The sequence below is a fragment of the Pristis pectinata genome, chromosome 4, assembly GCF_009764475.1.
Source record: "Pristis pectinata isolate sPriPec2 chromosome 4, sPriPec2.1.pri, whole genome shotgun sequence".
NCBI lineage: Eukaryota > Metazoa > Chordata > Chondrichthyes > Rhinopristiformes > Pristidae > Pristis > Pristis pectinata.
The window spans coordinates 95259362-95285424 of NC_067408.1; the positions used below are offsets into that span (position 1 = coordinate 95259362).

Here is a 26063-nt window from a genome sequence, read left to right on the forward strand (position 1 = left end):
AGTATTGTGTTCAGTTTTGGTTGCCCTGCTATAGGAAGGATGTTATTAAACTGGAAAGAGTGCAGAAAAGATTTACAAGGATGTTGCCAGGACTTGGACTGAGTTATAGGGAGAGGTTGGACAGGCTAGGACTTTATTCCTTGAAGCGGAGGAGACTGAGAGGTGATCTTATCTGAGAGGTGATAAAATCATGAGGGGCATTGATAGGGTGAATGCACTCAAGTCTTTTTTCCAGGGTTGGGGAATCAAGAACTAGAGGGCATTGGTTTAAGGTGAGCGGGGAAAGATTTAATAGGAACCTGAGGGGCAACTTTTTTACACAAAGGGTAGCCTCTATGTGGAATGAGCTGCCAAAGGAAGTGTTTGAGGCAGGTACAATAACAACTTTTAAAAGACAGTTGGACAGGTACATGGATTGGAAAGGTTTAGAAGGTTATGGGCTAAATGCTGGCAAATGGGACTAGCTTGGATGGGGCATCTTGGTCGGCATGGTCTAGTTGGGCTGAAGGGCCTGTTTCTGTGCTGTATAACTCTGACTCTCAGGCTTGAAAGGCAACCCACCAAGCCTGCACCAGTTAAACCTGCCACCAGTACAGCACCCCATTGAAATACATGGGAGACATTGACTGCCGGGATGAAGGTGAAGTTCCTTTTTATATTTAGTTGTCTAATCATAATTATTTGGTTTTTAGTGTGTCAATATGTTTTTTTAAGTGTTTTAACTATTAAAATATATTTTAATATTGTTACTTTTTAAAAGCATTTGTTTTTTTAAGACATTCACTAGCAGTCACCAATACTGCCAGCCTCAGTGGCGAGTGAGCTGAGGGGCAGCCCTTGCTAGTTGTCAAAGCTATTCTCTGAGTGTTGCAGACCGACTATGCTAAGAAACTCCCCACAATGCATCCTGTCACAATGAAGTACTTGGTGCTGGGTCAGTGTTTAGGCTCAGCGAAAGATCTGCCCCATTTCAACATTTTTTGACAGATTTATAAACACAACACTGCATGCAACATCATTGGGTTCTCACTATGGTTTCAGAGAACATAGAACACTACAGCACAGTACAGGCCCTTCGGCCCACAATGTAGTGCCGATATTTTATCCTGCTCTAAGATCTACCTAACCCTTCACTAGTGAGCTCTATCTCATGAAATTCGCACTCTGCTGTTACGCTGATTCTTAATGAAGGATTAATGTATCTAAATTGATGTCCCATCTCTCGCAAAGGGTTGGGTTATATCTGAACATTGACACATTTGTACAAGGCTTATAAAGTATCATTTTTTGCGGCCACCCACTCAGAAACCCACTGAGTGCAGTTAAAATTCTCTATAGGAATTCTCTTATCTTGGCCAGTATTACTTCCTGAAGCGACCACCCAGAATTAAATTAATTGATTAGATATTCTATTTTCTATCCATGACCTCGCTCTGCTCTTTGGGACGACTTCTTATTTCATGTTTTCTTACAAGATAGAAGGAAACCATTCAGTCCTTTAAATCAGTGCCAGCTCTGAGCATTCCCATCAATCCCTTTCCTTCCACTTATTTCCTTGTAACCAATTCTCTCTTACATGCCCATAAGTTCCCTCCTGATTCTCCGCTGTCCATCTTAGGGAAGATTTACAGTAACAAATTAACCTACCAACCAGCATGCCTCTGGGATGTTGGAGGTAATCAGAAATTGTGGGTAACTCATGCAATCACAGAGAGAAGGTGCAAACTCTGTACAGACAGCACTGAGGTCAGGATCTAAATGGAGCAGTGCAGCAGAAGCACTAACCACTGAGACAGCCGGCTGCTTTGTTTGCAGCAGTGGCCTGCTCCTTCAAGACTTAGAGCGGCACGGTAGCGTAGCAGTTAGCGCAACGCTATTACAGCGCCAGTGATCGGGGTTCGATTCCCGTTGCTGTCTGTAAGGAAATTGTACGTTCTCCCATGTCTGCGTGGGTTTCCTCCGGGTGCTCTGGTTTCCTCCCACATTCCAAAGACGTACGGGTAGATTAATTTGGGGTTTAAAATGGGCCGGAAGGGCCTGTTACTGCGCTGTAAATAAAATAAAAATAAAACATCCATTGCAAATAATAAACCACTGTATGAATGCTGCTTCTTGCTTGAGTGTAGTGTCCACCTTGTGGGCAGCTAGTAAGTCATTGACTAGCACCAGAGCTAAGCACTCAAACTGTAATGTAATTTGGAATTTAAAGCCAAATGAAACAACTAAGTTGTACTCATATGGTTTGTTTATTTTTTGACAGATTGTTTGACAGACAGCAGGTGCCACTGATGAAGCTGATGGATTAGGAGAATTCCTCAATGTATTTGGAATTTATAAAATCTGAATAATGTTGTCACAGATCTACAAGCAAGTTTTTATGTATTGCTGAACAGTGACCTGGGTGTGCATTGTGCTAGGGAAGTGCTTCCTAGTCAACAATTTTTTTTAACATTTTATGCCCAAAATCCACCCAGGCAATTTTCCATGAGACATGTGACCTTTTAGATGTCACTGGTCTTGTTGTAAATCTATCAGGTATAAAATGAAAAAATATATTTCTAATGCGGAGATTGAATGATTATTACCATTGGTTTCAGATTCCTTTATTCAGGAAATTTAGTTGATGCTGTTCCAGATCTGATATGTGCTCATTGATCCAAACTCAGCAATGTTAAATGAATGTTCAAAATTCCAACCTGCATTTGGCTTCTGCTCCATTGCTCATGTTCTGTCCAGGATTTTGTTCCTCAGCATCTCAAAACACAGAGTTTATTTTGTGAAAGATGAATCAATTCAGCTGTTTATTTTTCTCATTTCCAGGAGAGTTCCAAATTTCTATCAACCATGTAGAAATGATTTCTGACTTTACTCCTGAAAGGGCTGGCTTTAATTTATGGACGATGCCCCTTAGCCAAAGACTCCCCCATAAAGTTTTTTTTCTATCTGTTCCACTTAATATTTTGAAATTTACCATCAGATAATTTTTAACTTCATAAATTCCAGGAATTTATAAAGGAATACTAGCTTTTGTAATCTTAATTTAACTCTTGAAGTTCAGGCATCATTTTGGTGCATCATTCCCACCCTCTCTTTGTCCAATGTATCCTTTGTGCCCACAATTGCCCAAACTTTATAGCTTTATGGGTCTGTAACATAACTTGTCTCCATATACTCCAACCCTTTGAATATAAAAATAAAAAGAATTCCATTAGCCTTTATCATTTTATGGACCTGCCCATGACATTTTGATGATATATGTATATGGACACCCAGTTCTCCATGAGCTCCAATATTTCCAGCTTCTCTCAATTTAGAAAGTACTCTGTTCTGTCCTTTATTAGGTCCAACAATCACTTACTACCATATGTCCATTCATTCCAGTCTTTAATATCTCTTTGTAATTTAATTATGTCATCCACACTCTGTACAATGTCACTTACCTTTGTGACATTGGCAAGCTTGTATACGAAGCCTCTTATTCTATCATCTAAGTTAAGGAACCACAGCAAATTCCTCATCCCTTCTTTCACCATCATCCTCCCTGTTACTAAAACCACTCCCCCAATCCTGCCCACACTCTCCACTTTGAGGATTAGACATTGGAAACATTTGGATTATCGTTATAGACAGGTATCATGCTGCCCAGCCTTTTCCCTCCCACAAAGCTCCACAGTAATTTTGTGGTCAGTGATTTTTAAGATAAATTTGCTATTTGACCTGAATCATTTTTCTTTTAGTAGGATTCTATTCATTTGTGTTGAGTGCCTTTAAAAACAATAGATGAACATTTTCATGTCATAGACAATAGTTTTAATTATAAGCCATGGTGCTCTCCTCCAGCAGGAACAAGAAGGACCAAAACATATGGTTGGTGTAAAATAGAATGTGAGAAATTTCCAATTTGTTTTATATTAAAACAGGAATTGCTGAAAGTTAATTATATACAGTAATTATGGTTTTCTTAAATCTGACTATTTTTAAATAAGTGTTATTGCTGATTCTCTAAAAAAAAGTATCCACGGTTAAGAAAGGAAAGTAATATTTGCTTGTCTTGTGAAATATTTATGAGTAAAACTTCAACTTCATTTTTTAATTCATGTATATTGTAATTTGTATATATCTTAATTTTTTTCAGATTTGATTTTTGTTATAGCTTCCTTTTGGGTTTTTGACAATAATGTAATATTTTAGAGTAAATTATATTTATGAAATATTCCACTGAAAGATTAATATTTTTTCATTAAAATACCATAATCAATACTAGTACAGGATTGTTTCAATTTACTTAGCAAGTACAATTTCACTGAAAAACAAACATAAAAACAAAGTGCTGGAAGTATCCACCAGCTTATGTAGCACCTGTGGAGAGAAAAGCAGAGTTAATGTATCCAGTAGATGATCTTTCATCAGAACCAAACACAAGAAGATATATTTGTTTCTTATAGCACTGTGAAATACTGGAAAATATGAAGAAAAATTCACATAACAGAAGGATACAATGCTATATCGTAGGACAATATCCACAACATTTAATGTTCTCGGTAATCTTCATAGCCATCACATGTGGTCTCTATGGTCAATTTGATTGAATGACAAACAAGATCATTGATGATCACTTCCTTCCAATTTTCACCATTAATTTTCCCTTTCCAACTCTCTGGATCTGTCTTGGTGTCTTCCTGGTCACATACAATGGCACATTCAAATATCTAAACTTTGGCTCTCAATTCACTATGATGCATCAAAATGCAAACAAAAACTCAGCTGATATTGAAAATCTGAACTAAAAACCAAAAGTGGCAAGAATACTCAGCAGGCCAGAAAGGCTCTGTGATGAAAGAAGCAGAAACGTTTTAGATCAATGACCTTTAATCAGAGCTAGGAAAAGTTAGAAATCAAGCATGTTTAAATTTGCGGAGAAAGTGGAGGGTTGGAGAGAACAATGGTCTCTGAAAGGATGGAGCTCTAGAGAGACTGAGAGACACAAATGGTCGTGGGCCCACCCTCTTTCAGCCAGAACCACCATAGAGTCATAGAGCAATACAGCACAGATACAGGCCCTTCGGCCCAATGAGTCCATGCCCACCCAGCTAGTCCTAATTTCCTGCGTTCAGCCCAAATCCCTCGAAGCCCCACTCCCCGCATGTACCCATCCAAGAACTTCTTAAACGATGCTATTGTAACTGCCTCAACCACTTCCTCTGGCAGCTCATTCCATATACTAACCACCTTCTGTGTGAAGAAGCTGCCCCTCAGGTCCCTTTTAAATCTTTCCCCTCTCACCCTAAATCTATGCCCCCTGGCTTTGTACTCCCCTACCCTTGGGGAAAGACTGTTGCCTTATCTATGCTTCTCATAACTTTAAACATTTCTATAAGGTCACACCTCATTCTCCTGCATTCCAAGGAATAAAGACCTAGCCTGGCCAACCCTCTCCCTAAAACTCAGGCTGTCTAGTCCTGGCAACAAACTCGTAAATCTTTGCTGCACTCTTTCTTGTTTAGCCACGTCTTTCCTGTAACAGGGTAACCAAAACTGTAGACAGTACTCCAAGTGCAGCCTCACCAATATCACTTGCATCATTCAGTTTTTCTTGGTCTCTGCCCTATCATAGACATTGCTTTTGTTCTCTCCACCTGGCTGCCTTCTCTGCAATTTAAATCATGATTGGTATCCAACTTTTCCTAATTCTGATGATGAGTATGAATCTGAAACACTAAATCTGTTGCTCTTTCAAAAGATGCTGCCTGACCTGTGTGTTTTCAGCATTTTCTGTTTTTGCCAGACTACTCTGCAGCTTCTGAACTACTCAATCACTCCTTAGGCTCAAACTTTGATATCCTTCCTGCCAGTTAAACCCATAATCTCTCCCAATTCTGTTACAGCCACAAGCTGTTGGATGCAGTTGGAATGTGTATGGTGCATAACTAGTTTACCTTTTCACCACAGGTAGAATGGAATTCTTTAATAAATGAAGAAGCCCACTGCAATCTCCTGGCTAAGACCTGCTTCAATGTTCCTATGTGCCTGGGAGAATTTGGTGTTCCTGATGTCAAATGATATGTAGTGTCTGATGTCATTTCACACACTCACAGGACTTTGGACTCAGGCATGACTTGTGCATGGAAATGCCAGCACACATTTTGGTCCCCGGCTTTCGGGCAGACCTCCAAATTCAAAACTAATTAAAATCAAAAATATCTAAGATGCAGGAAATCGGAAATGAAAGCAGAAAATGCTTTAAACAGTGGGTCATAAATCAGATCGTGCTGCCTCGCTTGTTAAGTGTTTCCAGTATTTTCTATTTTTACTCCAAGATTAAATATCTGTGCTCCTTGGTGCCCGTTAACAGAGTATTCCTTTCGCACAAAATGACACGGTACACCTTAACAATTCCTTGATCTGTGGAGTTGCTCTGCAGCACACACGCATTGCAGACTCCAAATACATGTCTGAAAGGAATATATCTCCCAGTGAAGCAAAATGAGACACCAGTTTGGTTCCCCTTGCAACAATTGTTTATGCTTAAACACTGAGATGACGATCAGGCAAGTGGGGTATTGCTGACCCTTTCCACAAGGTGAGGGGTGCTGCCAGGCATCAATACCCACCCCCCCCCACACGTCAGCGCGGCTCAAGCTGCAGCCGCGCTCCCGCCTCTAGGGCGGGGTGGGTGTGCGCGCTATCGCACCAAGGGTGCGCGTCTGATGCAGCCGGAGGTGAGTGAGAGCAGAGTTTGGGACGCGAGTAAACTATCGGCGTGCGCCGCGAAAATAAGGAATTCATAGGGGACATTTTTGCATTCCATTCCCATATTTAATTTGGGTATATGTACCTGTGAAAGAGGCAGTGAGTTTCCCCCTCGTAATTACATTAATAACAAATTTGCAAAACAAGATTTCTGTTTGCAACGTCTTATCCCACAATTGTTTAGAATTAATTAATTAATTTTGGTGGATCCTCCTTGATTTGTGGTTGGTTTGGTGCTCTTTTGAGGTGGAGATATGACTGACCTTTAATTGATTGAAGGTCACAGGTTAAGGCGAAGATGGCATCCGGAAAAAAATGATTATGGTGCACTTACACTTTCTTTGGGTGCACTGTGCTCATCCTGAGAGCTGTGTAAAATCCAAATAAAAATTGGTACCGTTAGTACAAGCTGAAAATGGAATCAGACAATTCCAGAATTTTGAGCCAGTGTGAGTTATTTGAATATACTGTATCAGATTGGAGAGAAATTTGGTGACAGTATCCCCATGATCTTGTTGCTCTTCTGTTCATTAATGCTAGAATAAACAGAAAATTGTCTCAGGTGGTGGTGCCAAACGGCAGCTATCAAATTGGCCATACACCGTGCACACCTGACATTTAGTTCCATATGTTCCCCTGGCATTAAACAAAGGACATGGAGCCAATGCCATTAGTATTGCAGCACCGCCTGAGATGAATTTCCATCCACATGGTTTCTGCAGTTCACTCAGCAAATTTTACCTCTCCTGTGCTATTCAGTTATTGTGCCCAGCTGGATAATTTTAGTGGAACCCTTTGCCGAGTGTTGTCAAGTGGGCAGCTGCTGAGGGGAAGTGGCTTGATGTCAGTGTTATTCAGTTATCCTTTTCTTGTTGATGTAGGCAGAGTCTAAAACCCTTAATTGGTCAGATTATATCTGGGCAGATCATGGTGGATTGTACATAGCTGATTGCTTTCCACACTGTTGGTTACACTTCAGTGTCAAAGCACCGGTGAATAGCTGAAAAGAACAGCTATCATGGATATATGTCTTCATTACTGTAGCCGACATGTACTGTGACCTGGTTATCACTGTATTCAGTGCATTTAACCTTTACTTATTTTCCAGATGGACTGAAGGAATTGACTGGACACAAGCAGATGCTGGGCAACTTGTCAGAAGCCTGAATCGTATTGACCACTTGGAATCTTTTGACTCCCAATTTCAAATGGAAACTAAATTGGTCCAGATTCTGTTGAGTTCTTTCAGCTGAGGTTTTAAATTTGTTTACAGAATTTAGCTAGCAGATTTTAGGACTCTACAACTTTAGCTGCTGATACAATTCTGGAAGATACAGAGAAAGGATAAGAAAGTGAGGATCAAAATGGCAGACAAATATCATGAGCTATCAAGAGCTCAGCTCACTTGCGACTACCTTCATGCAAACTCGTAAGTATGACTGAGTAATTTACAATTATATACACATTTGTGTATCTTTGTTTCATTTTTTTGGTTTAGTCACTCTTTAAAATAATTGTTTACAGAACCACTCATGAATTCCTCTTTGGAGCATTGGCAGAATTAGTGGATAATGCAAGGTATAGTGATGAATGTTGCTGGTAAGAACCTAATGAAATTAATATCTGATATTAATTCAAATAGTGCAGATAAATGAAGTTTAAGATAGCAAAATTTGCCATTTTAATTATGTTATTTCAAGCCTCTACATCTAGGCAAGTGCAGATTATTTTATCACATTCCTGATTCGTGCCTTGTAAATGTTGGAATGGCTTTGGCGTATCAAGAGGTGAATCACTGGCCATGGAATACCCAGCCTCTGATTTGCTCTTGTCAACATAGTGTTTATGGAGCTCATCCAGTTGAGGTTTTCGTCAATGGCAACCTCCAGGATGTTGATGGTAATGCCTTTGAATGTTAATGTTGTGGAGCAGACTTGATGGGCCGAATTCTGTTCCTATGTCTTATAGTCTTATGCCTTGTGGTTTGAATGTTAGGCTCTATCTCATTGGAGATGGTCATTGCCTGACGCTTTGTGGTATGAATGTCAGCCCATCACTGAATATTATCTTAGTCCTGCTGCAAACAGAAATGGGCTGCTTCATTTGCAGAGAAGTTGCAAATGGAACATTGTGCAATCATCAGCAAATATCCTGCTTCTGACTTTTTGATGGAAAGCAAGTTATTGATGATGCAGCTGAAAATGGTTGGGCCATGACTCCGTCCTAGGTCAAGTATTCAGAAACATAATCTCATTTTTTTTATTTGTAACAAGTGAAAGACTTAATATCTTTCAAATGTTCTATTAGAATGTATTCTGGCTGTCCTGATGCAGGGTTTCGACCTGAAATGTCAACATTTCCTTTCCCCCACAGATGCTACTTGACCCAATGAGTTCCTCCAGCAGATTGTTTGTTGCTCCAGATTCCAGCATCTGCAGTCTCTTGTGTCTCCACTATATACTGGTTATGTCTGCCCGGAAGTCATTTATATTTTCAGCCTTCATTTTCCATTCCAGCCACATTAGTCAGCATAGCATCAAAGCAGTGGCCATTATTTGTATCCCTTTTACCATAAATTATGGACCTGAGGCATTCTGTGTTTCTGTGATTTCTCTAATTATTTTTCCTTTCAAGATTGTTGGATAGATAGCAAATGCTGCAGAGACAAAATGAAACTCATTGGATGAATATTATAATTAGTTAATTTCAGCTGTAGCAACACTGGTGAAAAATTAAATTCTGAAGAGGTTGGAAATATGAAAAAAAATCAGAACACTCAGCAGGTCAAGCATTATCCATTTCTTTTGAAGCAAAATTTTTAATATTTCAATAATACTCTTAAAAATGAAAGCTAATGCAGATGAACACTTTGTAAGAAGGGCCATCACAATGAAGGAGGCACACACATGAGGGGAAAAAAGAGAACGAGTTATAAACTGTGATGGTTTACAACCTGGAGTTCTGAAGGAGGGGGCTTTAAAGATGGTAGATGACCTGGTTGTCTTCTTCCAGGATCGAAAGATTCTGGAATTGTTCTTATGGATTGGAAGGTAGCAAATGTGATCCCACTATTTAAGAAAGGAGGGAAAGAGAAAATGGGGAACCACTGACCTTTTAGCTAATATCACTGGTAGGGAAAATGATGAAAGATATAACAACAGAACATTTTGAAAAGAAAAATAGGATTGAGCAGAGTCAACATGGATGTATGATTGAAAATTGTGTTCGACTGATCTTTGAGGAAGTGACTAATAGAGTAGTTAAAGGGAAACAAGAGGATGTGTAGTTGGATTTTTGGAAGGCTTTCAATGAAGTCCCACACACGAGGTTGGTCAACAGAGATGGAGCACATGGAACCAGGGGTAATGTACTGAAGTGGATAGAGAATTGGTTATTGAACAAAATGTCAAATGTGGGAAAAAATAGACTCTTCTCAGGTTAGCAGACTATGATTAGTGGGTTACCATAGCAATTGGTGCTTAGGCCCCAGCTATTCACGATTCTGTATCAAAAATTTGGCTAAGAGGACTAAATATATTTTCAAATTTACTGATGAGACTAAACTAGGTTGAATTTTGAATGTAGAGGAGGATGTAAAGATGCTTCGGGGAAATGGACAATTTCACATTTGCCATGTTCTTAAAATGATGTGGCAGATTGAATATAGTATGAAAAAATGTGAAGTCATCTCCTTTGATGGACATGACAAAAAAAATGTATTTCTTAAATGGTGAGAGATTGTGTGGTATTGATGTTTGAAGTGACCTAAGTATGCTTGTACACCTCACTGATGATCAACATACAGGTGCAGCAGGCAGTTGGGAGGGAAAATGGTATGTTAGCCCTTACTATGAGAGGATTTAATTATAGGAGTAAGGAAGTCTTATAGCAATTGTATAGGGCCATATTCAGACCACCCTTGTAGTATTGTGTACAGTTTTCATTTCCTTACCTGAGAATGGATACAATTGCCATAGGAAGAGTGCAGTGAAGATTCATCAGGCTGGTTCCAGGGATGGAGGGTTTGCTGTATGAGGAGAGATTGGGTAGAAAAGAACTATATTTGGCTAAGAGTTCAGAATAATGGAGAAGATGTCTTATCAAAGGTCAGAAAATTGTTAAAGAGGTTCACTTGCTAAATGCAGGGAGGATTTTCCCTTGACTGAGGAGTCTAGGACCCAGTTTAAGAACAAGGTTAGGCTGATTAGGATGGAAATGAGGAAACATTTCTTCAGGCAGAGCTTGGTGAATCTTTGGAATTCTCTACCACAGAGGACTCTGGAGGCTCCATCATTGAGATGATTTAAAGAAGAGATTTATGGATTTCTGGATATTCAGGGCATCAAGGGATATGAGGATTGTGCTGGAAAATGATAGGTAGAAGATAAACCTTGAACATGACAAACAGCAAAGCAAGCTCAAAAGGCCGGATGGCTGACTGTCGCTCCTGTTTTTTGCGCACTTTTCTTCGATGAAAGTGGCAATTGATTGATGGTTAAACAACAGATCCATGAAAAAGAGAGAAAAGTATTTAAGAGAAATCTGAAAAATCAAAGCCATCCATAAGACCCACAGAATATGTGAATAGTCACCGCAGTTTTACCAAGTCATATATAGGTTCATGAAAACTGCTTCAAGATTATTACTAGTATGCTAAGTACAAAATATGCAAAGCTTAAAATATTTTGCCTGAGTATCTAACCATTAGCTAAACTTTGATCCTGCACCTTAGGTCCGGGTGCAAGAAAAATTAAAAACTGTGGTCATGAATTTCTTTGGTCTAGATACGATGCACTGAATGGCTTCCTTCAGTGATGTAACCTCTATATGACACTGATTGCCGTAATTATTCCCAAGCTTGAACTGATGCTGACCTACGCTCATTTTCCCAAGCATTCCATCCCCCTCTGCTTCTATGTCACCCACTTCCGTTTCCCTCCCTCAGCATTAGGACTAGGCAGCTGCAAAATGCCCAGTGGGAAGATAAGTTAACTAGGTCTAGTGATTCTACTGAGAATAGTTGTTTCTACAAGCTCATATCTGAATGCAGCTGTAGTGAACTAGAATGATGAATAGAATACAAATTCAAAATAAAGTGGCTTTCAGTATTTCTTTGCAAAGTTGAATTGGCAGGCATGAAGAGCCAATCATTTTCAAAATTTTGCCTTATATAATTTTCAGTGAGATAACTATTTAGGTAAATATATTTTGCTTTGATTATGTTGAGGATTGGCAGAAACATTCCTGAGCAAGTTGAATATATGGGCATATTACATCTGGGATGATATAGGTTTCTAACAGTGGCACAAAAGTAGCTCAGAGTGAATTGGCAGTTCACTTAACACAACACTCAATTTTCTCCTGTGTTGCGGAATAGAAAATTACAGTTGGGTAGAATGGGCTGCTGTTTGCTGTGAGCTGCAAATATGCTAAGACAACGACCAGTTTCATCCCCTAGATTTCAGGGATATTACATGTTATTCATTTCTTTTACATTTTATGATTGAAATAAATCTTATAATTGATTAATGACTTTGTTTCTTAAGGAAAATTTGAACAATATAATAGAAACAATTTTGTCTATTTGCAGAGATGCCAGAGCAACACAATTGAATATTTACACTGGTGAGTTGTAACATAAAAAGTAGTGAAATTTATACTTAAAATTAATTGCAGAAATTGGTGTCCTTCTGCGAGGTACTTTACATGTGCCCTTGCTGATTCTATTTAGATAAAAACAGAAAATGAAATGGTTGAACTAATTCTGGATCTCCAAATGACCTCAGTGCTTTTGGGCCTAAAGATTTTATATGGGCTTGTTGTTCTACCTTAGGGTTTTAAAGCATATATGAATACCATTTCATTAGTTTTTTTTTTATTTGCGGGCTTGTGAACCAAGCAGCTTTTTTTAAAACTCTGTGAACTTCCATTCCCAACTTGCTTCTTTTGTTGCATGAGCTCACTTGCAATCAGAATATGAAGTGACATGGTAGTGTAGTGGTTAGCGTAACACTATTACAGCGCCAACGACCCAGGTTCAATTCCACTGCTGTCTGTAAGGAGTTTGTACGTTCGCCCCGTGTCTGCGTGGGTTTCCTCCGGGTGCTCCGGTTTCCTCCCACATTCCACAGACGTTCAGGTTAGGAGTCGCAGGCATGGTATGTTGGCGCCGAAAGAGTGGTAACACTTGCGGGCTGCCCTCAGCACATTCTCAGTAACACAAAAAGGCGTATTTCACTTTGTGTTTCGATGCACATGTGACTAATAAATAAATGCCTTATAATTATTGTTGATTTTTAACTATACTCTACTTCCTCACACTTAGTGACATTGACTTCTATCTGTCATGTTAAGTTCCAGCCCAGCCTGTTCTCCTTAGGCAGTGTTCTTTGGTCTTCAGCTTTGAACTGCAGCTCCCAAAGTGGTCATCTCCAACTTTTGACATCACTTTGTTTACTGGACTTGCATCAAAATGACCAATTGACGCAGTGAAGAGACGATTCTCTGGAGCATTGTTCACCTCCACCTAGAACTGTCCTGTCATTTGGCCACTCCCTTTACTCCCTTCTAAGCCTAGATTTCTGTCCCCTCGTAATTAGAGGGTATAATTTTTATTCTCTTGCTACATGGAACTTGGTCTCCTGTAATTACCTCTTTCAATCCTTTTGACAATTGTCAATAAACATTGGGATCCCAACATGCGTGTTTTTAAAGCATGACCAATATTCTCCTTTGTGCCTACTTAATATACCCCAGCCCCTGTGTGTTAGATGCTCTGAAGCTCACAGAATGTGGTTATTTGTACGCTAGATGACAGCACAGCTAAGATGAAGATGGGCTTGTACAACATGATGTATTTGTAGAATGCCAAAATTTATGGAATTTATATTGAACCTGGTGTTAAAATGCTGAATACATAGTTGGAGAAATTTGTGCAACACCTGAAACTGGTTCAAGTTCATTGTTGTCATAGGCATACATACACAGGGTATAAAGGGTTTGAAAATTAGCTTTTTGCAGCAGCAATCACAGTACATTACAACTGGTGCGAAGTGACAGTGCATATGGAATATTCACCCCAGAATAAAATTTTGCCTTGTATAATTTTCAGTGAGATAACTATTTAGGTAAATATATTTTGCTTTGATTATGTTGAGGGTTGGCAGAAACGTTCCTGAGCAAGTTGAATATATGGGCATATTACATCTGGGACGATATTGGTTTCTAACAGTGGCACAAAAGTAGCTCAGAGTGAATTGGCGGTTCACTTAACACAACACTCAATTTTCTCCTGTGTTGCGGAATAGAAAATTACAGTCGGGTAGAATGATCTGCTGTTTGCTGTGAGCTGCAAAAGACCCGATGAAATTGGGTCTTGGGTCTATGCCACTTAATGGTCAGGCCTGCAAGTGTGGATTTGGAACCAGTTAATGGTGGGCCCATAGAATAGGTGCTGCAGCCCTGACTTGCTCAATTAAGCTGCCTACCACATATGTTTCTTCCTTGATGAAGATCATGTGTGAGAAATTACAACCCAAAATTGGTCACATTGGAGCATAAACATGAGTAGCTGTGTCTAATTTCTTCCCCATAATCTGCAAGGAAATCTTTGTCAGTTGTGACTGTGTAACGCAAATTAGTGGGAGAAAGTGTGACATCAAAAAAGTAACATTGGGAATGTGGAGCTGGAAGGCATATTGCCACACTATAGCAACATAGATAATCATTTCATACAAATCAACCATTTTGAGGGAAATCATAAATATCACCTATCTGAAATGGTGATCTTACTTTGCTTTTGTTTATATGCTTTTTTAAGATAGTAATGTTTTTAATGAAAGAAACAGAATCTCATGGCATGTGAAAGTCCTGTCATTTGTCATTGAATTATTTACCAATAAATTAAACTCACATTAACTACATTACCTTGACAGCCAATCACACTGTAAAACTTGTATATATTTTTGGTTCTATACCATCTCACAACTACCTTAAGCCTCCGTTTGTACATCTCTTATGTTGGGGTGGAGTGAGGAGTGGTTGGGTTGGGTAAGAGGTGAGGGAAAAAAAGGATTTTTATTGTACCTTTTACCTTCTTTCCAGGATGTACCAAACAGTTCTATAGCCAATGAAGTGCTTGGTACTTTTTTAGGTGTAGTCACTGTTGCAGGAAATGCAGCATTGAGGACCTGGAACAAATTTTCAAATGGCATGATATGCAAAGGGCCTGATTGCACATTGCAGTTGCACTTTGGATTCAATTCCTTTTTGTAACGTACATAAACATTGTGCTATGTGAAAAAATTTGCATTTCAATAAGTCATTTTAACAGTACTTCAGGGAAATGTGGAAGTCAGAACGCTGGTAAACAACAATCAATTTGATTCACAATTCATGTTTCAGAAATGAATGAACAATTGAAAGGGGGCCTTATGTTGTGCTTCCTGGATGATGGAGTTGGCATGGATCCCAGTAAGTACATCCAGAATGGCTTGTCTCAGTGTTATCAGTAACCCTGGAAATTTCCTTCAGCATTTTCATGATTATCACTGTTGCTTTGGAAACCTTGTATGCACTGTAAACTACTGGATGGGAAGTTAAGCAGAAATGGAGATGCTGCACTCATGTAATAACATAAAAAGATAAAGCTAGTAACTGAAAAGAGAAGAACTATCAAAACCAAGTGTCCTGGTTGTAACTGCTTTTTTATTATAGAATATATATGGTGCATAACAGGAGCTGTTCCTAGGGATACCTATTGAGAGAAACATCAGCTGCTGCAGGAAGATCATTAATTTGGTGAAAGATGCACTTTGGACTTGTTGGTCTTCCATCGTAAGGAAATGTACTGCTGCACATCCCAAGGTTCAGGGGTACAGAAGCTCGGTGCAGTCACTAAGGCCTTGCCGCCACTGAACATGGGCTAGCTTCCTTACGCTTCATGGGTACATTGTTTAAGGGGGGAACATTACTTTCATATAATATAAGGGATGTTTTGAATTGATGGTACAATAAATGTAGAAAAATATTGCATTTACTATATATTTATGAATAAAGTACATTTTTGAATTATAAAATATAGAACATGTGGCTTCATATAAACTATTAGATATTAAACTCTTGAAAGTGGAATTATAACGATTGTTCTTCAATTTATAGATGAAGCAGCTGACATTATTCATTTAGGAAAATCTGTGAAGAGGACATCAGGTTCCCCATTCAGTGGCCAATATGGAAATGGATTGAAGTCGTGAGTTTCTAGGACATCTTTGTCCTTTGCTAGGTTCCAGCTGAGAACTGTGGATTGCCAGCATACTTAGTATGAAAACAAGTAGGGAATCTGATAAGCCTGCAGGACAAACCTGGAATCCATAGATGGAGCTGTATGGAATTTATTCTCCAAACCTTCATTGTCAAAATGCAAAATAAATGGGTAATCATTACCCACTTCCATCACCCCTCCACCCCCAGAAATGGGTACTACTTATCTACATCATGTCCGCAAAATAAAACAATCTATATATTTTAGTTATTCATTAACTCTTCGGATCATTCTTTGGAGTATTTTTTAAATCCCACTCAATCTTCTCAGTTCAGAATTCATTATAAGTGTTCTCCACTGAACCATGTACACGACATCACCTATCACTACTAGCCTACTGAGCTTCTGGAGAGCTTATTAAGTTTGTGAATTTGCTGGTCAAGTAAGTTGTAGTTATTCTATTAACTGGTGGTGTTCTATATAATCGGAAGCAAATAATGTAACTGTGTTGGTCACAATCAGGCAACGCTGTAGATCTAATTGTTGCTACTTTCTTGCAGAGGGGCAATGAGAATTGGTACAGATTTCATTCTATTTACCAAAAAAAACAATACCATGACCTGCATCCTCATATCTCGAACATTTTATGAGAGAGAAGGTATTGATGAGGTAAAGGAAAGAGAATTTTATTTTCACGTGTCTTTAGTTATTTTTCCAGAAAGAGATTCATCCTTGATGCAGAGGAATGTAAATTGAGTAGAATACCACCTTAGAATGATAGATTTCTTTATGAATTGTACCTGCTCGGCCAAGTAAAGTATAAATGGGGCTTGGTGAGGAAATGAGCCTTATCATGTTTCTCTAGGTTGAAATGTTTAGAACTAGGGGTTATAGTGTCAAAGTAAGGGGTTGGCCATGCATTAGTGATTGACTAATTAATGGGTGAAATATTCTTCAACCCAAGAGGGGTATAGAGGCCTCATCTCTGAGGTTGTTAAGGTTTTGCGTATTAAGGGAATCAAGAGATGTTAATAAGAGGTAAACAAGAGTTTGGTGCAAGAAAGTGTGGCTGAGGTTACAAATTAGCCACCAATTTATTGAAAGGCAGGGAAGACAGGAGGGGCTGAAAAACATAATCCTGTTTCTTCTACTTATGTTCAGGCATGTGAAACAGCTAATGAACACTATTCAGGCAGCAGTGTAGTTTCAGTAAGTACAATCTACCATACTTAGGAATGTCAAAGCAATAAAGATACTTTCTTTGCAGTAGACAAAGTTCCTCCCTTACTATATGGCCATTTTGGCCAGTGTTTGGGAAACTTCGAACAGCAGGTTCTCTCAAGTCTTGCCAAATTTATTTTGCTCAATTGGAATATAGCCTTTGCTTTTCAGCTATAGCCAGATGATTGAGAGGCTGGCCACCTGTCAGACTGGTAGACCTTTGGCGTCAAGCTACAATAGAATATCATACATGGTGTCTAGAGGAAGAGGACAATGCCATTGATAGTAGTTCGTAGGGAAATGGAGGGCAATTGGAGAGGCTGAGGCTTGAGACAGGTCATTTGTAGTTATTCCCAGGGAAATTTAGGGTCAAAAGAGATGGTGGGTGTGGAGGAAGGTGGGTCAGTAGAGATTTCACATTAGAGACATTGGTGGGGCTGGTCAGAGTCAGAAAATTCAGTGATATGTATCAGGTTGGCAGATTAGCTGGGGAAAGCACTCAGCTGTCAGGTTTTTATCAGGTAATTCATCAGTGAGGCTTGTTTCCTGTGTCCTGAACTCCTCCCCCTCTTCCCACCACCCCACTACAAGTCATAAGGTCATGCTGTCATATACAGCTCACCATTTTAAGATCTAGAGTTTTTTTAAGCAAGTTTTCACCCAGGGATCCACGAAAAAATAAGTGGGAAGATTTTCTGTATATCTTGGGCAAGTGTGGGAGGTGAGCCACTGACAGCAATTTTTGGCCCAAGGCTTTGTGTTAATGACCCTGCATCTAACAAGAACTAACTAAATGTAATCTGTCCTCTCATGTTGCTTCTGCTATAATATTATGTGGAGCATGTTTGCAATATTAGGATTCAAGGTCTAGGATTTTCCCAAATGATTTGTATTGAAAGTAACCATATTGTAACTGGATTATCTAATGTATGGCTCTAAACTGTTAGCACTATTCTGTTGTAATGAAGCAAAATAAAATAATATATTTGGTATTGGAAAGAATGTGGACATCCCAAACAACAATGAGATAAAATGCATTGTTAGCATGTGAAGAGATGTTTTGGTGTAAGAAAGAAACAGAATGGAAAGCTTGGGTTTTACTGAGAAAAGTATTCAGAATTTTGCTTTTTAAAATATTCCTAATAGCTGGGTTTGGATTTTGTTCTCTAGGTGATTGTACCAGTGCCATCCTGGTATGTTGGAACTCAGGAATCCATAAAAACTGATGACCAAAAATTTTCCCTTGAAATGACACTGATTTATAAATATTCCCCATTCAACACAGAGTTTGATGTAATGCAACAGTTTCATAAAATTACAGGATCAAGTGGTAAGAAATAAGAAAAAATAAGTGGAAACATATTATGTTCATACAGTACTGTTTGTTTTAATAATGAATCAAATATGAAAAATAATGAACTTGGAAGTTCACAATCTAAAACAAAACTGATGTCCCAGGTTATTTCAGAAGATCAACTGAATATTCAGTGGTCTTCTCATAATTAATGAATTATTATTGTTAGAACTTTTTTTAAAAGAAATCTTTAAGAGGTAATGCATCAGTGGTGGAGTTTCTGTTTTTGAGATATGATTTCGATGAAAATCCAGCAAACATTTTATTGCCTCATAATCCAACACCTGAAGCCACTTTGAACTATGAATCTCATAAGTTATTACAGTAAAGCCCATAAGTTTTGAACACTTTCATTTCATATTAAAATGCTCATTTCAGTAGCACATCTGTGACATTGTCTGCATCATGCTTCACAATCTTTGCACAATATGAAGTATTATTTATGTTTTCTTAATAGGTACACTGGTAATTATCTACAACTTAAAACTGAATGATGACGGAGAACCAGAACTGGATATTGAAACAGATCCTTCTGATATTTTGCTGACAGGACTGGTCAGAAATGAAATGTAAGTTTTATATTGAGTGGCTGTTAAGGCTAGAGTTTTATCATTATTGCTTCTAGTTCAAGATAGTACTTGGGATACAGTTGTGTGAGGAAATAATTTGAAATACCACTTGAGATCTTCCAGTTGCTGTTTGAAAAAAAATGTTGAGAAGGCTTATTACTTGCCTTCTTGATAAGTTACCATAGAAATGTCATGAACTTTGGGCATTATTGTTGAGCAATTAATCCAGTTAATGATTAATAATAGTAGTTGCAAAATTACTATAATTATACTCATTTTATAATGTTAAGGATGCCAAATATGTATAAACATACAAAATTGCAGTGCACTTTGCAATTCTTCATATTTTACATATATGTGCATAGTTACAATACTGTAAATAAATTCATGCTCTTTTGAGTAGATTCTTTATAAATGTCAATTGAAATGCACAGTATTTCAAATAATGATGAAGTTATACTTGAGTTTTCTGATTTTGATTACACTACAATACTGTAAATCAAAGATTGTGTGCTATTTCCACATTGTCACTTTACAGCCAACCTGAACGCTATTCCTTTAGAGCCTATACTACAATATTGTATATTGACCCACGCATGAAGATTTTTATCCAGGGACAGAGGGTTCGTGCTAAACCTCTCTTCTTCTCCTTGTATCGGCCCAGGTAAAAAAAAAGTAATTTGCCAATGACCAAATGTTGGAGCTTTTTTAAAGTTCAACTTTTTGAAATTCTACAGCATATTATTTTGCAAGGACAAATTGCAGCTTTTCTTTTTCATATTGAGAAATAGAAGATATTTTGATTTGATAATCATTTAAAACTTCTATCTAGCCTAATAGGAAAAAAATATATAATTATCACTGATCAGTTTCTGGCATGTTTTCCTTAATTCCCTTCATTTTATGTATGTATTATGTTTCTATATTATGCTATATTAAACATATATTCCATTATTGTAAATATTTGTAAAGTATTCAAAGTCATATAATGAACCAGCAACCAGTAGTTTTTATGAGATGATGAAATGTTCTGTAAGTGGGATGTATGGTTGTATATATTCACAGTAGGCCTTCATTAGAATTAACATCCCATAAAAATTAGGAGCAGCTATTGTTGAAAAAGTGACTTAATATTAAATTGACATTCACTACTATCTCTGCAGGAAGTACACTTATTTTTCCAGAGGGTTCAAAATACGTGCTTTGAGAGAAGTAAAGGAGGCAGAACTTGCTGTCAAAGTAGGTATGGATTAATACTTATACAGAGTAATTCCATCAGTAAACATCACAGATTCTCCCTTTTAATGAGAGTGCGAGATATTCAGGTGAGGCAAATTGCTATCAAATGAATGACATTATTCATCAATCTTTATTTAGTTTCATCACTGTGACCTATAAATGAACAGTTTTTAAGTTGGACTGAAAGATCAAATTTTATACTTGTTACTTCCAACTATACATTCCAGTAGATTAGTTTTAGGTAACTATATACTTTGAAATATGGTCTTATATTTAATATGAAGACATAGGGTGCAGTTATTCACTGAGTTGTCAGGTGTCTTTCTTTCCTGAATTTTGCTGGCATTGTGCAAGCACAGAATTTTAAATATGTTTTCATTAGACCTTGTTTTTAACTTAAATGTAAAATTGCAGAATTCTATTAAAACTGATTTCAATAACATTAGATATACATTGGAAAAGGATGACATCTGCTCCTTAATTTTTTTTTTGCAGCTAGAACTCATCGGATGTTCATTAGTCTGCCAACTACATTTTACATTTGTCTTGTAATCAATACCATATGCATTTTCTTTGATTACACTGCTGAAACACAGAGACATGACTTACACTGATAGTGAACAATCTATCAATTGACCTAATTCAAACGTGTATTAATACTAAAAATGGATTACTTGTAGTGATTTAGGTATTAGGTCAATGATACAAGAATCTTAAACTAACTTTATATTTTATATTTCCAGCAGAGGAAAAGATGCAGGAAGCAAAATTCCAAATGAGGGAGTTAGAAATGATCTGTGACAATAGTTTGGAAGCACAGGTAATCAATAATTGTTAGATATAAGTGTTCTTTGCAAAAAGATCTGTATCAGCATAATAGCAATCCAGACTTATGGATTTTATTCAAAGATGCTGGTAGTATGTTGATTATAGGCTTTAAATGTCTCTGTAAAGGATCCCACTAAAATAAGGCAAAATGTACAGGCCATCCTTGGGTAACAAATAGGTCCCATTTTAATGGATGTCCAAAAGTCAATTTTGTCCATGAGTTGGAAAATACACAAAATTCACTCAATATTGTAGCCATACCTCCACTATATTATAATGAACGGCATCAAAAGTATGTACAACTGATAAGAAAGAACAAGTGCTAAAAGTGTAGTGAGAGGGGAAACTAGCTCTGCTGTTCGTAGGAAAGAACTTATGTACATATGCCAGACTTTTGAATGTAATAATATTCACAAGATCACAAGACAAGGGAGCAGAAGCAGGCCATTCGGCCCATCGAGTCTGCTCCAAGGAAAGGGAAATAGAAATGAGAAATGGGGAATGGGGGAAGAAGAAGAAAAAAAAAACTATTCTAATCCCAATTACCGGCCTTATCCCCATATCCCTTGATATCCTGACTATTTAGATATCTATCTATCTCCTCCTTGAACGCCCCCACTGATCTGGCCTATTATGGGAGCTCACTTGTATGTAGGTGTATCCTTAAGTCGGATGTTCGTAACCTAGGGATGGCCTGTATGCTGCACTAGGACTGGACAGTATGTCTTTTCCCTACAACCTCTTGGATGACATCAAGACCCCTCACCTTGAAGATAACAAAGACCAGTCCTGGGCTGAAATGGTACAGGCTTTTCATTGCACATTTTTCAGTGAATCAGGGTAAGTGCACATTAAAATTTAACTGAAATGTCATATTTTGAAGGTAATTTAAAAATAGAAGCATTTGAATTCTGAATATGTATAAAATAGATATTTTGTGTTAGCTTTTTGTTAAGACCATCCATTCAAAGAAAGCTTATGCACAGAATTGAATTATTTTGAATCCATGTTGACGAAGTGTAGAAAGGTTGTAGACTTGCTTACAATGAGATTTCATTTCTTTTAATTTCTAATGCTATTCCTTTCCAGAATAGACTTAAACTTGCCAATGCTCTTACTAAGTTATCAGAATCACAAAGTGATGTAGATAGAAAGAAGAAACTGTATCAAGAAAAACTGAGGTAATAGTATTTTGCAATGTTGTTGTAAGTCTACTTTCTAAATAATAGTGTCAGCCCAATAGCTTCAGCCCAACGAGCCTATGCCAACCATTGGGCGCTAATCCTACCCTGACCTATTTTATTTATTCTCCCCACATGCCTGTCAATTCCTCACTCCCCCACCCCCCCCCCCAACCCCCACCACAGCTCTATCACTCATCTACACACCAGGAGCAATCTATGGTGACCAATTAACCTATCAACCCATATATTTTTGGGATGTGCGAACGTGCAAACAGCCCTAGAGGTCAGGGTTGAACCCAGGTCACTAGACCTGTGAAGCAGCTACTCCACCAGCTGTGCCATTGGAAAGTACTACCTAATGGTTTTTAAATGTTGATGGAGTACTGCACCATGGTATTGTGTGTAAAATATGGACCTCTGAACGTGTCTTGCACCTTAATTCAGAACAATGTTTTCTACATTTTAGTTTGAAAATGTGCATCTAAGTTATCTTTGCTTGATTAAGATGTAGCGATGCAAAAACTATTTTTTTCATTTCTTCTGTTATATGTCAAAAATCTGAATATAATAGCCTGAAATGACTGACTTAGTGTCATCCATGAGAAGAGAATTCCTGTGTGTACTTTGTGCAATGAAATTGGAACTTCGATGTTTTGTGAATGCTTTGTTGGTCAACAAAATATATTGATGTCTGCTGTATCTTTAATCTTATTCATTTACTAAAAGAAAAAATGGTGTGCTCATCCCTATTAAAATCATCCACCTCTGCTGGCCACTACCTGCAACAAATGCAATTTGGAATTTCAGCATTGGCTTAAAAGGAATCTTCTATTGTATGAACTATAATAATTTAAAATTGAACATTTAAATTGAAATATCTGTTGTTAATATTTGATTTAAAAGATATAAATATATATAGGACCAATGACCATCTCTCAAAATATTCTTCTCTCAAAGTTTTTCTCTTATTTTTTGAGATATTAGGTCAAATTTCACTCGCCTCTAGCAGGCGGTCCATTCGGTAACTGCCAGTGATGTCTGCCTCATGGATCATCTCATATCTGACTTCCATGTGTGCACATTGAAATTTGCAATTCAGAGACTGAGGGACCTATGATGCTCTTTATTTTCTAAATTTAATAAAAAACAATAATTTTATTTTCAGGCCAGCAGAGCAGAGCCTGGGAATGGATTAGGCAGAGTGGCAAGTGGAAGGATTTATTGTAGTTGGATTGCCATTCCAAGATGGCTGTGTTCATAGTGTATAGTGTAAATAAGGGTATTTTTAAAACTAAGTGTGCTATGTGGTGTGACTTTTCTTTGTATTGTTGTACCTGACACTGATGTTAATTGAGAGTTTACTGCTTTCAGGAAAGTATGTTATGTTGATAGCTGTATCTCAATTATATGCCTTAATAAGCAGCAACACTAAAGAGCTGGCAGGTGGTAGATGTAGCAGTTGTATCAGTGAGTTTGTGAGGTACAAGTGATCGAAGCCACTTGCTTGTAAATAGAGCAACTGGAGATGTTCCTGAGGGCAAAAATTAATGTGGAGAACACAGAGCAATATATCCATATGCAAGTGGGGGATCACGATATCTTTTCTGTGGTTGAGCGGGAGGCAAATCAGACATTGGTAAGTTTCTTTGTACCATAAACTACAGATGAGATTGGGTTACTAGTGGAGATAGATGGGTCTGGTTCCCTGCTGTAGTTATGGGCCAGGAGTATGCTCCAGTGATCAAGGACATGGATTGACTCACCATAGACATTTTTGAGAGAATCATGGCATTGGGTAATATAGGGATCGAGGAGTCACTCACGCACTGGTCCTGCCCAAACAGACCACTACATCAGTGGCCTTGAGAGGGTCCAAGAAGTCTACAGCTCACAGGCACTGGTAGACCAGGTTTACAGGTACAACTCAAATAAAATAGTTATAGAAAATGATAATTTGATAGCTAACATGGGACAATGAGAGAAGTTACAGGGAATATAGGCAGCTTTCCCAAGGTGTGATAATCAGGGTTCAGGCGCCATTGCAACTTCATATTCTGCCTTTAAAGAACAGACAGTTCTGTGCCAAATTCTGTCCAAAGTGCTGCAACAGGACATCACCTTGCCTCTGCTACTGTAAATGTTACCACATCATGACAGGCTGCATCAAAATGAAATGTTTCAGAATACTTGCGTTACAGAGCTGAGAAGGATGGTCTGCATCCAACCGAGGAAATCTAAACCATGCCCACTCGCAAGAATTCCTTAGAAGCCTAAACCTTTTTGCGGTTCAGTGAATTATTACAATAAATTCACAAATTCACAAAAAAAGTTGTTACATCTATGGAATGAGCTCTTGAGAACAGATGGTTCATGGAACAGGATGAGTGATTGTGACAAAGTGTTCAAATTGTGCAAACTGGAAGTTGGTTTGTAAGGAGTACAACATTCATTCATTATAATTTGTCAATTAAACTAGGTGTGATGCACTTCTAAGTTTTTGTAAACCTATAGCATTTGGATGTAGAACCCTCAAGGCTAGTGAGCCAAGCATTGCCCAGGTAGAGCGAGAAGCATTGACACTGTTGTTTCCATGGTTTGGATGTTCCATATATATCTGCACAATCATAAGCCCTTGATAGCTTTTCTGAATCTAAAATGACCAGTTTTCATACGAGCTGCAGCACAAATACAGAGGTAGACCTTAATGTTGTCTGCCTATATCTGTGGCATTCAGTACAGAAGATCAGCAGACTGTAGCAATCCTGAAGCTATGCCAAGTTTACCAGCCTCAGTACACACAGTAGAGAAGTGTTTTATTTCTCATATTTGGAGAGTTTCCTTTTGCTACAGATAATGTTGGCAGGGCAAGCAAACCACATTCTAGCTTAGCCAATGGTAGGTTGGTTCATGTATCAGATTTGGATAAGGATATTCACTTTTTATCACAACAAGTTTGATAAAGGATGCATCATGTGAGGAGCCAGAGAAATGATTCCTGGGAAGTACAAGTCAATTGCTAAGAGATTTGCATAATCGATATGGTGTGTTGGCCTTCATTAGTCGGGCTATTGAGCTCAAGAGCCGCAAGGTGATGTTGCAGCTCTGTAGAACTCTGGTCAGACCACACTTGGAGTATTGTGTTCAGTTCTGGTCGCCTCATTATAGGAAGGATGTGGAAGCTTTAGAGAGGGTGCAGAGGAGATTTACCAGGATGTTGCCTAGATTGGAGAGCATGTCTTATGAGGATAGGCTGAGTGAGCTAGGGCTTTCCTCTTTGGAGAGGAGGAGGATGAGAGGTGACTTGATAGAGGTCTACAAAATGATGGGAGGCATAGATCGAGTGGACAGTCGGAGACTTTTTCCCAGGGTGACAATGGCTAACACGAGGGGACATAACTTTAAGGTGATTGTAGGAAGATATAAGGGGGATGTCAGGGGTAAGTTTTTTACACAGAGTGGTGGGTGCATGGAACACACTGCGGCAGAGGTTGTGGGGGCAGATACATTAGGGACATTTAAGAGACTCTTAGATAGACACGTGAATGATAGAGAAATGGGCTATGTGGGAGGGAAGGGTTAGATAGATCTTAGAGCAGGATAAAATGTCGGCACAACATTGTGAGCCGAAGGGCCTCTACTGTGCTGTAATGTTCTAT

At 38.3% G+C, this 26063-nt stretch overlaps 2 protein-coding genes across 4 annotated transcripts in view; both read left to right on the forward strand.

The window, feature by feature from the left end:
* LOC127569525 (suppressor of tumorigenicity 14 protein homolog) overlaps positions 1 to 4066 on the forward strand; it is a 68189-nt gene extending 64123 nt beyond the window's left edge. For 2 of the 3 annotated variants that reach the window (XM_052014247.1, XM_052014248.1), the window contains one exon: positions 2261 to 4066. In XM_052014247.1, coding sequence (XP_051870207.1) covers positions 2261 to 2289 — 29 coding nt within the window. In that variant the 3' untranslated portion in view covers positions 2290 to 4066. The remainder of the gene's footprint in view (positions 1 to 2260) is intronic. The other variant, XR_007956206.1, reaches the window with a different exon arrangement.
* Positions 4067 to 8095: 4029 nt separating this feature from the next.
* LOC127569669 (ATPase MORC2-like) overlaps positions 8096 to 26063 on the forward strand; it is a 42968-nt gene continuing 25000 nt past the window's right edge. The window contains exons 1-12 of the mRNA XM_052014470.1: positions 8096 to 8179; positions 8275 to 8328; positions 12341 to 12375; positions 15154 to 15222; positions 15910 to 16000; positions 16573 to 16681; positions 18404 to 18563; positions 19045 to 19156; positions 19695 to 19820; positions 20320 to 20399; positions 21139 to 21215; positions 22313 to 22404. Coding sequence (XP_051870430.1) covers positions 8115 to 8179; positions 8275 to 8328; positions 12341 to 12375; positions 15154 to 15222; positions 15910 to 16000; positions 16573 to 16681; positions 18404 to 18563; positions 19045 to 19156; positions 19695 to 19820; positions 20320 to 20399; positions 21139 to 21215; positions 22313 to 22404 — 1070 coding nt within the window. The 5' untranslated portion in view covers positions 8096 to 8114. The remainder of the gene's footprint in view (positions 8180 to 8274; positions 8329 to 12340; positions 12376 to 15153; positions 15223 to 15909; positions 16001 to 16572; positions 16682 to 18403; positions 18564 to 19044; positions 19157 to 19694; positions 19821 to 20319; positions 20400 to 21138; positions 21216 to 22312; positions 22405 to 26063) is intronic.